Source organism: Podarcis muralis, chromosome 10, assembly GCF_964188315.1.
Source record: "Podarcis muralis chromosome 10, rPodMur119.hap1.1, whole genome shotgun sequence".
Classification (NCBI taxonomy): Eukaryota; Metazoa; Chordata; class Lepidosauria; order Squamata; family Lacertidae; genus Podarcis; species Podarcis muralis.
The window spans coordinates 75,322,785-75,338,923 of NC_135664.1; the positions used below are offsets into that span (position 1 = coordinate 75,322,785).

The 16,139-nt window shown below is 42.9% G+C and overlaps 2 protein-coding genes across 2 annotated transcripts in view; both read right to left on the minus strand.

Moving 5' to 3' along the window:
- The window catches only part of LOC114605381 (uncharacterized), a 66,466-nt gene that overhangs the window by 47,721 nt on the left and 2,606 nt on the right, over window positions 1–16,139 (minus strand). The window contains 2 exon segments of the mRNA XM_077935579.1: window positions 12,977–13,120; window positions 15,878–16,050. The gene's annotated coding sequence lies outside the window, so the exon portion shown is untranslated.
- LOC144329065 (uncharacterized) overlaps window positions 566–16,139 on the minus strand; it is a 46,606-nt gene continuing 31,032 nt past the window's right edge. The window contains exon 5 of the mRNA XM_077935582.1: window positions 566–12,205. Within this exon, the coding sequence (XP_077791708.1) occupies window positions 11,166–12,205 (1,040 nt within the window). The 3' untranslated portion in view covers window positions 566–11,165. The remainder of the gene's footprint in view (window positions 12,206–16,139) is intronic.

Here is a 16,139-nt window from a genome sequence, read left to right on the forward strand (position 1 = left end):
TGAGCCTTCTTCCCTTGTGGGTCCGCCAGCTGGTGCCTCCCCCCCTTTCACCCAGCCAGTCCATGACAGCAGCAGCAGCAGCAACAACAACATTAAAATAAGTATGATAATAATATGCACACTGGTCCTCTGGCAGGAAGAATGATAACTTCTGGGACTATGGAAAAATACTATCTTCCCCAAACCCCAGAATAAGCAGGAGGTCTGGGGTTGTCCCATGGGGTTCATGAGGGAAGATGGGCCAACCAGGAAACTTCCCTCGTACCTGCAGCCCCTCCTTCCCCCTCTTGCAATAAGGCTTGGGGGAAATCTCCCATTAAATTACAGTAATTTTTCTTTAGAACACGTAGGAGGCAGGGAGAAGTTCTAGGAAGAAGCAGTATTCGGAGATCATGTGGTGGTGGGGGTGAGAAAGTTTGGTGCAAAAGCAAGTCACGCACAGATGCACCCATCTTGCATGCTTAAGTACAGCAACTCCAGGGCATGAGCCAAGTATCGGCAGGGTAGGGGCCATGTGTAGAGCAATTCCCACACTTAGGTCAAAAACACACACAGAGGCAGCAGGACTTCTTCAGTAATAGTTTACTGAGCTTTCAAAGCATACAGTTCTCCCTGGGCCCCCAGTGATACACAAAACTTAGCTCCTGAGAGCAAATCCAGTTTCAGCCGTAAAGAAATACACCACACAGGATATCTAAGTCAGGCACACAAACCGGCAGAAGGGAGCAAGGGAGGAAAGAGGCTGGAAGGACACAGGGCAATGGAGGTGTGTTTCTCTTCATGTGGTTTTGGAGGGAAGTCAGCAACTCGGCATCTGCTGGGGCTTCACGAAACAAAGCTTTCTGCCGGCTGCTTCCAGGCAAATGAGCATCCCAGACACGGTGATCTGTGGGGTGTTGCCATATCAATTGTTTTTGTTTTTTTATAATATTTTTTATTACTTTTTCCAGATACAAGTATATAAACATCAAAGACAACAGAACAGAAAAAGAAAAAAGAAAAATAAAAAAGATTCAACTTTCCAAAGCATTTTTCATAACCATCAGGACTTCCCCACATCTCCCTTACCCTGCATTCTTTACAATAAAAATGTCAGCAAATTGTTACCTTGTTTCATGCGTTATTTGTATTTTCAGATAATTATACTTTAAGTTTAAGGTGCTTATTATCAAATTACCTTTATCCTACAATAGACATAAAAATTACTTTAAACTTTGGTATTTTCAAAATTATAGCTTAGTTTCCCAAATCCTCCAATTTTAATGCTGAAGCCAGATTTTCCGAACCTTGCAAATTCTCAACATTCATATAATTTATAATATTTTTGCAAATAGTCCTTAAATTTTTTCCAGTCCTCTTCCATTTTTTCTTCTCCCAGATCTCGGATTCTGCCAGTCATTTCAGCCAATTCCATGTAGTCCATCAATTGCATATACCATTCTTCCAGCGTGGGTAAATCTTGTGTCTTCCAATATTTGGCGATTAGGATTCTTGCTGCTGTAGTTGCATACAAAAAGAAAGTTCTATCCTTCTTTAGCACTTTCTGGCCGACAATGCCCAGAAGGAAGGCCTCTGGTTTCTTAGGAAAGGTATACTTAAATACCTTTTTTAGCTCATTGTAAATCATTTCCCAGAAGGCCTTCACTTTCGGGCAGGTCCACCAGAGGTGAAAGAATGTCCCTTCAGCCTCTTTACATTTCCAACATTTATTATCAGACAAATGATATATCTTTGCAAGCTTGACTGGGGTCATGTACCACCTATATATTATTTTCATAATGTTTTCTTTCAAGGCATTACATGCCGTGAATTTCATACCGGTGGTCCATAACCTTTCCCAGTCTTCAAACATAATGTTGTGCCCAATGTCTTGAGCCCATTTTATCATGGCTGATTTGACTGTCTCATCCTGGGTGTTCCATTTAAGCAGCAAGTTATACATTCTTGAAAGAACCTTAGTCTTTGGTTCAAGTAATTCTGTCTCTAACTTCGATTTTTCCACCTGGAAACCTATTTTTTTATCCATTTTAAATACCTCTTGAATTTGAGCATAATGTAACCAGTCTTGCACCTTGTTTTTTAATTTATCTAGGCTCTGCAACCTCCAATTATCTCCAGTTTTTTCTATTATCTCCCAGTATTTTGGCCAGCCCTCCTCCAAATTAAGTCTTTTTCGGGCCTTAGCCTCTATTGGTGACAGCCACCTCGGAGTCTTGTTTTCTAACAAGTCCTTGTATTTAGTCCAGACAGTAAATAAAGCTTTTCTGACGATATGGTTTTTGAACATTTTGTGAACCTTTACCTTGTCGTACCATAAGTATGCATGCCATCCAAAAGCATTATTAAACCCTTCCAGATCTAGGACATCAGCGTTTTCTAGTAAAAACCAATCCTTCATCCAGCAGAAAGATGCAGCTTCATAATATAACCTTAAGTCCGGCAGGGCAAATCCCCCTCTTTCTTTTGCATCAGTTAATATTTTGAATTTTATCCTGGGCTTTTTGCCCTGCCAGACAAACTTTGAAATATCTTTCTGCCACTTTCCAAAACATTCCACTCTGTCCACGATCTGTAGGGTTTGGAACAAAAACAGCATCTTTGGCAATACATTCATCTTTACAGCTGCGATTCTTCCCAACAAGGAAAGTTTTAATCTTGACCAAGTTTCTAAGTCCTTTTTGATTTCTGACCAACATTTTTCATAATTATCTTTAAATAAGTTCAAGTTTTTAGCAGACAAATTGACCCCTAGGTATTTCACTTTTTTAACCACATTTAACTCTGTTTCCTTCTGAAACCCATCTATTTCTAAAGGTGTCAGATTTTCTCCCAAAACCTTGGTTTTTTGCTTATTCAACTTAAATCCCGCCACCCAACCAAACTCATGTATTAGCTCTAAAGCTCTTTTTGTACTAGATTCTGGCTCCTGTAATGTTAAAACCAAGTCATCTGCGAAGGCTTTCAGTTTATATTGTTTCACTCCGACCTGTATTCCTTGCACCAACCGGTCCTCCCTAATCAAATTCAAAAGAACCTCCAGGACTGAAATAAATAACAGAGGAGAGAGAGGACACCCCTGTCGTGTCCCTTTTTCAATTTTGAACTCTTCCGTCACCACATTGTTCACTATCAATTTAGCCTTTTGCTCTGAATAGATTGCTTCAATACTGTTTTGAAACACCCGTCCCACTCCCATCCCTTCCAAATTTTTCTTCATGAACTTCCAGGAAATGTTATCAAAGGCCTTCTCTGCGTCTATGAAAATTAAAGCTGCTTTCGTGTTTATATTGGTCTGCAATAACTCCAAAATGTCAATAATGTTCCTGGTATTATCAAACAAATGTCTGCCTGGGAGAAAGCCTGCCTGGTCTTTATGAATTACTTCATTTAATACTTTTTTAAGTCTGCTTGCCAAAATGTCGGCAAAAATTTTGTAATCCACATTCAGGAGTGAGATGGGACAGTAGTTCTTAAGTTGGGTCTTTTCAGATTCCAGTTTTGGTATCAATGTGATGAAAGCTTCTTTCCACGATTCTGGTGCCCCTTTCCCCTCCATGATCTGGTTACATACCTCCATAAATGGTTGGATCAAAAAGTCTTTTAATATCTTGTAGTACTTGGAGGTAAGTCCATCTGGGCCTGGGGATTTACCTAATTGCATATTCTGAATGGCACCCTCAATTTCCTGTTGTGATATTCTGTAGTTCAGGGTTGTCCGTTGCTCTTGAGATAATTTTGGTAATCCATTAATTATTAGAAATTGGTCTATCTCAGTCTCTTCCTGGGGCCCTTGCGTAAACAATTTTTTAAAGTATCTCTGGAAACACTTTCTAATTTCTTCTGGTTTCTGAATGTTTTCTCCTTCAACCTCCAGATTAGTAACATAATTCAGTTTTTGTCTCTGTTTCAACTGCCATGCTAGCAGCTTCCCACATTTATTCGCAGATTCGAATGATCTTTGTTTCATTTGTTTAATTTTCCATTCAACTTCTTGGTTTATCAGTTCTGAATATTGTGCTTGATGGAATTTAATTTCTCTTAAAACTTCTTTTGATTTTGGATTAAGTCTCAACTTTTTCTCTCCGTCTCTTATCTTCTCTAATATCTTATCCTTTTTCCCATTCCAGAGTTTTTTCTTAATCGTATTCTGTTGTATCAGAAACCCTCTCATAACCGCTTTACTTGCGTCCCAGATTGTTCTCCTTTCCACCGAAGTGTTCCAATTTATTTCAAAGTAGTCTTTCAAAGTTTTTTGGGCCTTCTTCATGATCTCCTGATCTCTAAACAGGGTGTCATTCATTTTCCATCTGAAGGAACCAGCTGGAGTAAGTCTCAATTCCATTTTCAAGGCGTTATGGTCGGAGCAGGTTTTGGGGCAGATTTCTATTTTTTTAGTCTTAGGTGCCAGTCCTCTAGTTGTCCATATTTGATCGATTCTTGTCCATGACAGGTGGGCCTCAGAAAAGAATGTTCCTTCTTTGCCTAGGGGGTTCTTTGTCCTCCAAATGTCTATCAGATCCATGCTGTCTGTTAGTTCAAAAAAGGTTTTCGGTAGTCTGCCATCTTTAGTCAAATTTTGATTTTGTGACTTGTCCATGTGAGTGGAGACCACCCCATTCATATCTCCCATCATAATGATGTTAGTATAGTCTATATAATCCAGCATTATCTCATGCAGCTTCTTGTAAAATTCTGATTTCCCCTCATTTGGTGCATAAATTCCTACTATCAGAAATTTTTCTCCTTGTGTTTGTATTTCAATCGCCAAAATTCTTCCTTGCTCATCTTTAAACAAAAATTTGGGTGACAGGTTCTCCTTTGCATAAATCACTACGCCTCTTTTCTTAACTTTGTCAGATGAAATAAATTCTTGACCTAGTCTTTTGTTAATTAGTACTTTCCTATGGAGCCTAGTCACGTGTGTCTCTTGCAAGCAAATAATGTCCAATTGTTCTTTCCTCAATATATGAAAAATCCTTCTGTTCTCCGGGGAATTTGCACCATGAATGTTCCAACTGAGTAGCTGCAGAGTCATCCTGAATTAATTTGTCAGTCCTAATAGGGATGCGACTCCCTTATTGTCCAAGTCCGGAGGTGGAACCGGTGTTGAGTCAGATGGAGGTGGTGGCCAGGCTCCTGCCACTCCTTTCCGAAGGTCCTCCCCGTGGTCGTTCAGAAACTTTTCTTGGTCCTCTGCTGTTCTGATTTTTACTTTTTTCCCTTTGAAATTAAAAGACAGTCCTTGGGGGAATTCCCACCTATATGGAATTGTGTTGTTTCTCAGTAGTCCTGCTAGATCTTTATATATGGTTCTTAAGTCCAGAAGTTGTTTCGGTACGTCTCTGTAGATTTCTGCTTTCTTACCTTGAATCACCAATGGATTTTTAAAATGTAGGCCGAGTATGTTGTCTCTTTCTTGCCTAGATCTCAAAATGATCAGGCAATCTCTGGATTTATCCTTCCTGACCACTCTTCCTAGTCTGAAGGCGGTGACAATTTTAAAGTCCTTATCTTCTGCTGTACCCCAGAACTTTGATATTTCTGCTGTCAAAAAACCAATCAAATCTTCTTGTTCAAGTTCTGGTATATTTCTCAGCCTGAGGTTGCTTTCCCGATTTTGCAATTCGACCATAGACAGATAGGCTTGTTGTTCATTAATTTGCCTGCTCAGTGGCCTTACTTCCCTTCTTACTTCCTCAACCTTCTTATTAGCCTGTTCTGCTTTTTGATTCGCTTCTTCAGCCAGTTTGCGGTTCTCTGCTGTTGTTGTTTGAATATTCCCAATTGCTTGTGTATTTTGAGAGACTTGATCAGTCAATTTGTTGATAGTGGCTGTCACTTGATCAAATTTTGTCGCCTGTTCATCAGCTTTTTTATTTAAAGCTGCCAGTTGTTCCAAAATTTCCTTAGAAACTGGATCAAGCCCTCCTGAGGCCATGTCCCCTGGAACTGGCTGTTTGGCTTCTCCTACTTGCAAGCTTAAGACAGTTGGGACAGATGATCTGCGTGGCTGCACAGTCAGAGTTGATTGCAGCAGTTCAGCTTGTTTTGCTCTTGATTTGGCAGCCCTTGTCTTTGCTGAGCCACTCATTCCCCAGCTGTCTATGTGTCAAGGTCAAATTGTAAGTCCCATGGGAAAGACAGCCCAGAATATAAACATCCAGACAGAAGATTAACAAAACAGCAAGCAGTTCTCAGAGAACAAATATTCCACAGTCCTGTAGGGGGAGCTCCCAATGATTAAAAGAAGGGGAAAAACTTTCCACCATTAAATTCCCAGAGGAGCAAAAAAAAAAGAAAAAGGAAAAGGAAAGTGTCTCGGGAAGTGTGCTGTCTCCCCGGGGCTAAGATCCAAGATGTAACTGAACGACTGCAAGGAATCATAAAACCCACTGACAAATACCCCTTCCTCTTGGTTCATGTGGGAACCAATGACACTGCAAGCAATAGCCTCCAGAAGATCAAAAGAGACTACGAGGCTCTCGGCAGGAAATTGAAGCAACTAAATGCACAAATTGTCATCTCATCTGTCCTCCCAGTTGAACGACGTGGCCCAGGGAGAGAGAGAAAAATAGTGGAAGTGAACAGCTGGCTTCGCATATGGTGTAAACAGGAACGGTTTGGATTCTTAGATCACGGACTGCAGTTTCTTGAAGATGGACTTCTGGCAAGCGATGGGCTGCACCTCACAACGGTTGGGAGAAATGTTTTTGCCAAAAATCTCAGAAACCTCATCAGGAGGGATTTAAACTGACTAATGTGGGGGAGGGAGACAGTGCTCCTGAAGGTAGGAGTCTATCAATTGATGAAGATGATCATCCAAACGTCATAGACCAAATGGAGCAAACAGCACGCAGACCTAGTGGTGGGAGGAAAAAATCCTTAAATAAGAGACACGGGGGAATGATTAATGGACTCCAATGTCTGTACACTAATGCGCAAAGCATGGGAAATAAACAAGATGAGCTTGAGCTCTTGGTACAGCAAACTAAATATGACATAATAGGCATCACTGATACCTGGTGGGATAAGTCCCATGATTGGAATGTAATAATGGGGGGATACAATCTATTTCAGAGAAACAGACCAGACAAGAAAGGAGGAGGAGTGGCGTTATATGTCAGGGATGTGTATACCTGTGAAGAAATCCAAGATTTAGAACCTCAAAGCCAAAGTGAGAGCATTTGGGTCAAAATTAAGGGAGAGAAGAATAACAGAGACCTCATTGTGGGAGTTTACTATAGATCCCCAAGCCAAACAGAGGACATAGATGATGCCTTCCTGGAACAGATGGCCAAGCATGCAAAAGGAAGGGAGATAGTAGTAATGGGGGACTTCAATTACCCGGATATTTGTTGGATGTCAAACTCAGCCAAGAGCATACGGTCAAACAGATTCCTCACTGCCCTTGCAGACAACTTCATTGTCCAGAAAGTGGGAGAAGCAACAAGAGGAACAGCCATTTTAGATCTGGTCCTAACCAATGTTGATGACCTGGTTAGTGGGGTAGAAGTGAAAGGATCATTAGGCGCGAGTGATCATGCTCTTCTGAAGTTTACTATACAGCGGAAAGGAGCAGCCAAGCATACTAGGACTCAATTTCTCGACTTTAAGAAAGCCGACTTCATAAAGCTTAGGGAAGTGCTGGGTGAGATCCCATGGACAGTAATACTAAAAGGAAAGGGAGTTCAAGATGGCTGGGAGTTTGTTAAGAGGGAGATAGTAAAAGCACAACTTCAGGCAATACCAATGAGACGGAAACATGGAAGGTGCCTAAAGAAGCCAGGGTGGCTATCTAAAGAACTTTTAACTGAGTTAAGATTAAAAAAGGATGTGTACAAAAAATGGAAAAGGGGGGAAACCACCAAAGAGGAATTCAAACAAATAGCCAGCACGTGTAGACACAAAGTCAGAAAAGCTAAAGCACAGAATGAACTCAGGCTTGCTAGAGAGGTTAAAAGCAACAAAAAAGGCTTTTATGGGTATGTTCGTAGCAAAAAGAAGAACAAAGAAACAGTGGGGTCACTCAGAGGAGAAGATGGTGAAATGCAAACAGGGGACACAGAAAGGGCTGAACTCCTCAATGCCTTCTTTGCCTCAGTCTTCTCCGATAAAGAAAACAATGCCCGACCTGAAGAATTTGGAGCAAATGATTCAGCAAAGGAAACACAGCCCAGAATAACTAAGGAGATAGTACAAGAATACTTGGCTAGTTTAGATGTATTCAAGTCTCCAGGGCCAGATGAACTGCATCCAAGAGTATTAAAAGAACTGGCAGATGTGATCTCAGAACCACTGGCAGTCATCTTTGAGAATTCCTGGAGAACAGGCGAAGTCCCGGCAGACTGGAGGAGGGCAAATGTTGTCCCTATTTTCAAAAAGGGGAAAAGAGAGGACCCAAATAATTACCGCCCAGTCAGTCTGACATCAATACCAGGGAAGATTCTGGAGCAGATCATTAAGCAAACAGTCTGTGAGCACCTAGAAAGGAATGCTGTGATCACCAATAGTCAGCATGGATTTCTGAAAAATAAGTCATGTCAGACTAACCTGATCTCGTTTTTTGACAGAATTACAAGCCTGGTAGATGAAGGGAACGCAGTGGATGTAGCCTACCTTGATTTCAGCAAGGCATTTGACAAGGTGCCCCATGATATTCTTGTAAAGAAGCTGGTAAAATGCGGTCTTGACTATGCTACCACTCAGTGGATTTGTAACTGGCTGACTGACCGAACCCAAAGGGTGCTCATCAATGGTTCCTCTTCATCCTGGAGAAGAGTGACTAGTGGGGTGCCACAGGGTTCTGTCTTGGGCCCGGTCTTATTCAACATCTTTATCAACGACTTGGATGATGGACTCAAGGGCATCCTGATCAAATTTGCAGATGACACCAAACTGGGAGGGGTGGCTAACACCCCAGAGGACAGGATCACACTTCAAAACGACCTTGACAGTTTAGAGAACTGGGCAAAAGCAAACAAGATGAATTTTAACAGGGAGAAATGTAAAGTATTGCACTTGGGCAAAAAAAATGAGAGGCACAAATACAAGATGGGTGACACCTGGCTTGAGAGCAGTACATGGGAAAAGGATCTAGGAGTCTTGGTTGACCACAAACTTGACATGAGCCAACAGTGTGACGCGGCAGCTAAAAAAGCCAATGCAATTCTGGGCTGCATCAATAGGAGCATAGCATCTAGATCAAGGGAAGTAATAGTGCCACTGTATTCTGCTCTGGTCAGACCTCACCTGGAGTACTGTGTCCAGTTCTGGGCACCACAATTCAAGAAGGACACTGACAAACTGGAACGTGTCCAGAGGAGGGCAACCAAAATGGTCAAAGGCCTGGAAACGATGCCTTATGAGGAACGGCTAAGGGAGCTGGGCATGTTTCGCCTGGAGAAGAGGAGGTTAAGGGGTGATATGATAGCCATGTTCAAATATATAAAAGGATGTCACATAGAGGAGGGAGAAAGGTTGTTTTCTGCTGCTCCAGACAAGCGGACACGGAGCAATGGATCCAAACTACAAGAAAGAAGATTCCACCTAAACATTAGGAAGAACTTCCTGACAGTAAGAGCTGTTTGACAGTGGAATTTGCTGCCCAGGAGTGTGGTGGAGTCTCCTTCTTTGGAGGTCTTTAAGCAGAGGCTTGACAACCATATGTCAGGAGTGCTCTGATGGTGTTTCCTGCTTGGCAGGGGGTTGGACTCGATGGCCCTTGTGGTCTCTTCCAACTCTATGATTCTATGATTCTATGAAAGGGGAGGAAAAACCCTTCAATGTCCCTTTAAACTTGCAGAGCTTTACCCAAGTTAAAAATGAAGTCTCAACAATGGTGAATGCAACAGTTCCTTATTTGTATCCCACCGTTAAGCTCAAATGTAGCACATACTTTAGATACAGTTTCCACAAATTGATGGTTCTTTTGTAACCTGGCTGTCTGAGAACTGGTCTCTTAAAACTTGTAATCCACCAAGAAAAGGCACAGTTCTTGTCCAACTCTAGTCCACTTACACAGGAACAGTCTTTTTACTTCTAAATAACGAATTCCGAACTTGCACAGTATAAATCAATTTCTTTTAAAAGTTCCCCTTTCAGTGCTTCCGCTTACCAGGGTCTTCGCTTTGAACTTTAAGCAGAGCCGGGAGACGGACTTCCTTTTAACGTCTCCCGTTTTCAGCCGAATTCAACAATTTAGATCCCAAATCTTGTAGTTCTTACTCACGGGTATGTTGTTCAGAATCAGATGTTCAAAGAAGAAAGGTCAGCGCTCATCAGCAGCAGCCGCGCGGCTTCACTTCCGGGGAAAGAGCGATGAACTCACAGCACCGCTACCCCTTTCACGTTCCGGAGCCCCTTACGGGGTCCCTTCTTCGTTTCCAGGGTCGCTCTTGGTGCCCGCCGAGTCCCACAACCACAGGCTCACTCTACCTGTGGGTTTTCTTGACGGGTCTCCGCTCTGCCGTAGCGGACGACCCTTTTCAGCGGAGCCCCTCTTCACTGCGCGAAGAGGACCGCCATTGCCGTTTCGTGCCACCTCCGGAAGTCCATATCAATTGTTTTTGAAAGGTTATCATGATGTGGTCTAGAAACCAATATGGAAAAATATATCGCCCAGCCCTAATCCTCACTGACCACCAGAAATCCAGATAAACCCTCACCCCTTCTCTATCAAAAGGTACTTTACATCTTAGATTATAATCACATTGTTTGACATTGCCTTCAATATTTCATTACTATACAGTTTTACACATAAATTCCAGAACTTCGCATACACAACATGTGTTAATGACTGATTTCCTGCTGAGTACATTTCTGTGAAGAAGAGTGGACTCCGAGAGGAAGATGTCCTGCACTCCAGACATCAAAATGGGTTCCTCCATGTAAGAGTCCCTGGATGTTCCTTAAACACTCCATTGTAAATAAAGCACTTTTTGCACTCTTTTCATTTAAACTGCTTCTCCTCTTTGAGTTTGTTGATGGTTTGTAGGGTTTCAACTCCTAAAGTTCTTCCTGTCCGTGAGTCTGTTGATTTAGAACTTCCACTAGGACAGAACCTCTATCTACTTTCCTGATATTTATAAGGTTTGTGTTTTGTGTGAGCTTATTGACATAAATCAAGGCTTCCACTCTGACTGCGGCTCCTACAACACGCCATACATTTAAACAGTTTCTCCGTCATGTGTCTGCCAATGTTTTCTAAGGGGTCCACTCCGACTGAAGCTCTTTCCGCACTCCAGGCATTTATATGGTTTCTCCCCTGTGTGAATCCGCTGGTGTAATTTAAGGTCTCCATTCTGACTGAAGCTCTTTCCGCACTCCAGGCATTTAAATGGTTTCTCCCCTGTGTGAGTCCGTTGATGTCTTCTAAGGCTTCCATTATCACTAAAGCTCTTTCCGCACTCCAGGCATTTAAATGGTTTCTCCCCTGTGTGAGTCCGTTGATGTCTTCTAAGGCTTCCATTATCACTAAAGCTCTTTCCGCACTCTATACATTTATATGGTTTCTCCCCTGTGTGAATCCGCTGGTGCAATTTAAGGTCTCCATTCTGACTGAAGCTCTTTCCGCACTCCAGGCATTTAAATGGTTTCTCCCCTGTGTGAGTCCGTTGATGTCTTCTAAGGTTTCCATTATCACTAAAGCTCTTTCCGCACTCTATACATTTATATGGTTTCACCCCTGTATGAGTCCGTTGATGTCTTCTAAGGTTTTCATTATCACTAAAGCTCATTCCGCACTCTATACATTTAAATGGTTTCTCCCCTGTGTGAATCCGCTGGTGTAATTTAAGGACTCCATTCTGACTGAAGCTCTTTCCGCACTCTATACATTTATACGGTTTCTCCCCTGTGTGAATCCGCTGGTGTAATTTAAGGTCTCCATTCTGACTGAAGCTCTTTCTGCACTCCAGGCATTTAAATGGTTTCTCCCCTGTGTGAATCCGCTGGTGTAATTTAAGGTCTCCATTCTGACTGAAGCTCTTTCCGCACTCCAGGCATTTAAATGGTTTCTCCCCTGTGTGAGTCCGTTGATGTCTTCTAAGGTTTCCATTATCACTAAAACTCTTTCCGCACTCTATACATTTATATGGTTTCTCCCCTGTGTGAGTCCGTTGATGTTTTCTAAGGTTTCCATTATCACTAAAACTCTTTCCGCACTCTATACATTTAAATGGTTTCTCCCCTGTGTGAGTCCGTTGATGTGTTCTAAGTTTTCCAATATCAGTGAAACGTTTCCCACACTCCATACCATTAAATGGTTTCTCCTCTGTTGGAGGTCGTTGATGTGAACTATGTGTGCTCATTCAATGATGCATAGTCCGCATTTCACACATTTTAATTTCTATTTCTAATGGGTGGGACAGGTACCCAATCCCCTGGAGTTTTGACTCTCTTCTCCATCTCCTTCTTCAGAGTGGGAAGAAAGGGAATCCTGTTTTGATTTCAAGGAAGAGAACAAAGGGAAAGAGAACACATCAATCTCCATTAGCACCTTCTCCTATTTTAACGTCTCCTACATTCCCTCACCTCCTACCCATGTTCCCAACATTCAGGAAATGAATATGCAATTATGTCAAATGATAGTAATGCATCAGCAACCTTTCCTAATCCTCAACCAATGTTCATAAAGCAGCTTGATTTTTTAAAGAACGATGTGCTGTCTGATCTCGTGCCCGTCTTTTGACGCAGGACTATCCTAAAATGACACTGAAAAGCAGGATATTCAAGGCAAAATGATAAACTGTACTTAGTGGAATATGTAGTACTTTGGAAATGTAGTATTGATTCACTAATGGCCTGAAGTTGTGTTATTTCTGGGGACATGGATTTATTCCTGTTCTGTCTTAAAGATCATAATCATATGATGTCATGGGGTGTTAGGGGAGCGGTAGTACCATTGGTGGGGGAAATGTCATGCACCTTACGAGGTAATTTATCCACCATTGGTCCCCACCCTGCACTCAGCTCTCACCTGTTTCTTCCAGAAGCTGTCAGGATGGAAGAGGGGCCACAATCCCAGGAACGGCTTCAACTGGCTGGCTAAACCAGGTGAGGATAGCTGATGGGTCTCAAATCCTTGGTGTATTAGGGAATTCTGTTGAGGTGAAGGCAGGCTCTGGTGGATGGAGAGGATGAGAACAACAGTGAATCCCACAGTCAAGAAGGCAGATTCTGCCCATTCTGCAGAGGAAGGTGAAGGGCAGATGGAGCTCGTCAACCTGGGAAGGGAGCTCCTCAAAAAGGAAAACTCTAGTCATAATACTTTGGTGCACTCCATCGCTTCCTCTTGAGTTATCTTCAGGAGAAGAAAAAGCTATTGAGGAAAACCTACACAAATCCAGAGTGGACTCTCTAAGATGGTTGGATGGTGTCCTGCACACCTCCTTCCACTCACTCCTGCAGCCAAGCTGGTCCCTAACATACTGCTCTGCTTTCCTTGGGACCATATAAGCCAGGCTGAGAAGGGGGTCTTGTTGTCTAGGCAGCCCTGAACCCCCAAACACACTGTCCAGGCTGGCAGGACTGCTAACACAGCAGTTTCAGGGGGAGCGATGAACTCAGACCTGTGTATCAAAATCTCTCCAATGTGGAATATGTAAAACAGAAGTGCTGTTTATATCATACATCAAATAAAAATTATTCAGAATATTTGTCTTTTGAAGAAAAGATCACCAAGTATCCGATGGCCCCTTCAAAGCTAATGAAAGTCTTGTGCTTGGAGCTTTTGGGGGTGCAGGACCAGGAAAGCTTCTGCCACCATGATCCTTCCAGTTGGGATTCAGGCCTCATCATGCAACAGAAACTGTCCTGGTTGTGCTGCGTGATGATCTCTGATGGGCTAGAGTCTGAGGGGAAAGCTGTTTCCTGGTTCTGCTGGATCTCTCAGTGGCTTTGGAGACCTTTGACCATTGTATCCTTCTGAACCCTCTAGAGGTGCTGGGGACCCTTCTATGCAGTGGTTCCCCTCCTTCCTCCTGGGCTATGTCCAGAAAATGGTGTTGGGGGATGAGTGTTCAGACCCCTGGGCTCTCACTTGTGGGATGCCTCGTGACTCTGTCCTCTCCCCATGCTTTTTAATATCTATATGAAGCCGCTGGGAGAGATCATCATGGGTTTTTGGCTGGGTGTTCAGAGGCATGTGGGTGATACCCAGCTCTTCCTATATTTTAAATTGGAACCAGTGAAGATAGTGAATGGCCTGTGTTGGTGGCCTTGGTGGTTTGCGGATAAATGGCAGCTAAAAGATTGAGGTTGAATCCTGACAAGACAGAAGCACTGTCCCTGGGGGACAGGTGGCAGGCAGACCCTACCAGCCTGCAGACTGTGTCACTAGAGTGGTCAATGCTCTGGTTACCTCCTGCTTGGTCTACTGCAATGCGCTCTACATGGAGCTACCTTTGAAGGTGAAACAGAAACAGCAACTAATTCAGAATGTGACAGCTGGACTAGTAACTGGGAGCAGCTGCCTAGACCACATATCACTGGTCCTAAAGGATCTTCCCTGGCTCCCAGTGCATTTCCAAGCGCAATTCAAACTGTTGGTGTTGACCTGTAAGTGTCATGGCTGCATTTTTCAGGAAAAGAAAATTGTTGATCTAATGTATAGAGATCATTCCTAGTCTATTAGTTCAAGAAGGTTCTGTTGGTTTTACTCTGTGTGAGTCAAAGCTGATGTTTTCTCTAGCTGGAACATTTTAGCTGATCAGGGAGTTTCCTTTCTGCTGAGAGCAGGGGGTGGAATAAATTGTAATGAGATTATGCTGAACCTTCCTTGTTTGGGGAACCAGAAGAAGCTGGCTTAAACTGGAGTGAGCCAAGCTAGTTATCCAGTCCCAAGGTTATTCTGACATTGAATTGTTTATAAATTACAGTATTGAAAGGCGCCTGGTCCCACTTCCTATTCTTCTATTCTCTACTCTGCTTGTGTCTTTCTTACTTGAGTGCTGTTTCGCTATGCTATGTTAGGGTTTTACTGTAAATTCAGTTTTTGGATTCTTATGCTTCTTTGCCTTCAGTACTAAATTTATCTGCTGAATGGATTTTTTGCTGCCTCTGAGTGTTTTTTTCTACTCTGCTAACTATATGTCAGTCTTGGAGATCATTATGGAAGAACAAGATCTGCGACCTAAAGCCCTCAACTGCCTTGGCCCTGTTACCTGAAGGAGCGTCTCCACCCCCATCCTTCACTCTGAACACTGAGGTCCTCCTGCTGGTCCCTTCTCTGTGATAAGTGAGGGTACAGGGAAGCAGGCAGAAGGCCTTCTTGGAGGTGGCGCCCGCCCTGTGGAACGCCCTCCCTTCAGAGGTCAAGGAAATGAACAACTATCTGACATTTAGAAGACAGCAGAAGGCAGCCCTGTGTCAGGAGGTTTTTAATGTTTGATGTTTTACTGTCTTTTATGTGTACAGTGGTACCTCAGATTACAGTACATACACTTCAGCTTACAGACTCCGCTAAACCAGAAATAGTGCTTCAGGTTAAGAACTTTGCTTCAGGATGAGAATAGAAATCAGGCTCCGGCGCTGCGGCAGCAGCAGGAGGCCCCATTAGCTAAAGCGGTGCTTCAGGTTAAGAACAGTTTCAGGTTAAGTACGGACCTCCGGAACAAATTAAGTACATAATCTGAGGTACCACTGTACTGGAAGCTGCCCAGAGTGGCTGGGGAAACCAAACCAGATGGACAGGATATAAATACTACAATCATTCTTATTACATTGTGATTTTTTGTAGTTATTTTGGAATTTGTACTGCAATATCAGCTCATGAAATGTTATGCGTGGAGAAAATCACAGGGTTGCCGTAAACTATAATCCCACCCAGGAAATCTCATTCATATACATTCTGTAAATTTGGGGAGGTCACACACCTCACCTGGGCTAATACTGGCAGTCTTTGGCCTGCACAGGCACACCCGGTATGTAGAGCCTCCAGCCACAGGCACTGTCTATCATGAAAGTGGGTCCTTTGAGTGGGAAGATTCCTGCAGTTGCTGTCATCGGATGATGATGGGTTGTATCTCAGCTTGTCAGTCACTCTGACATTGCCTAGAAAGAATAAGAGGAACAGAAATGCTTTTGAGGTGCAACTTCTGTATCAATCCTGAGAGCCATTCCATGGACTCTGCACCCCTGTT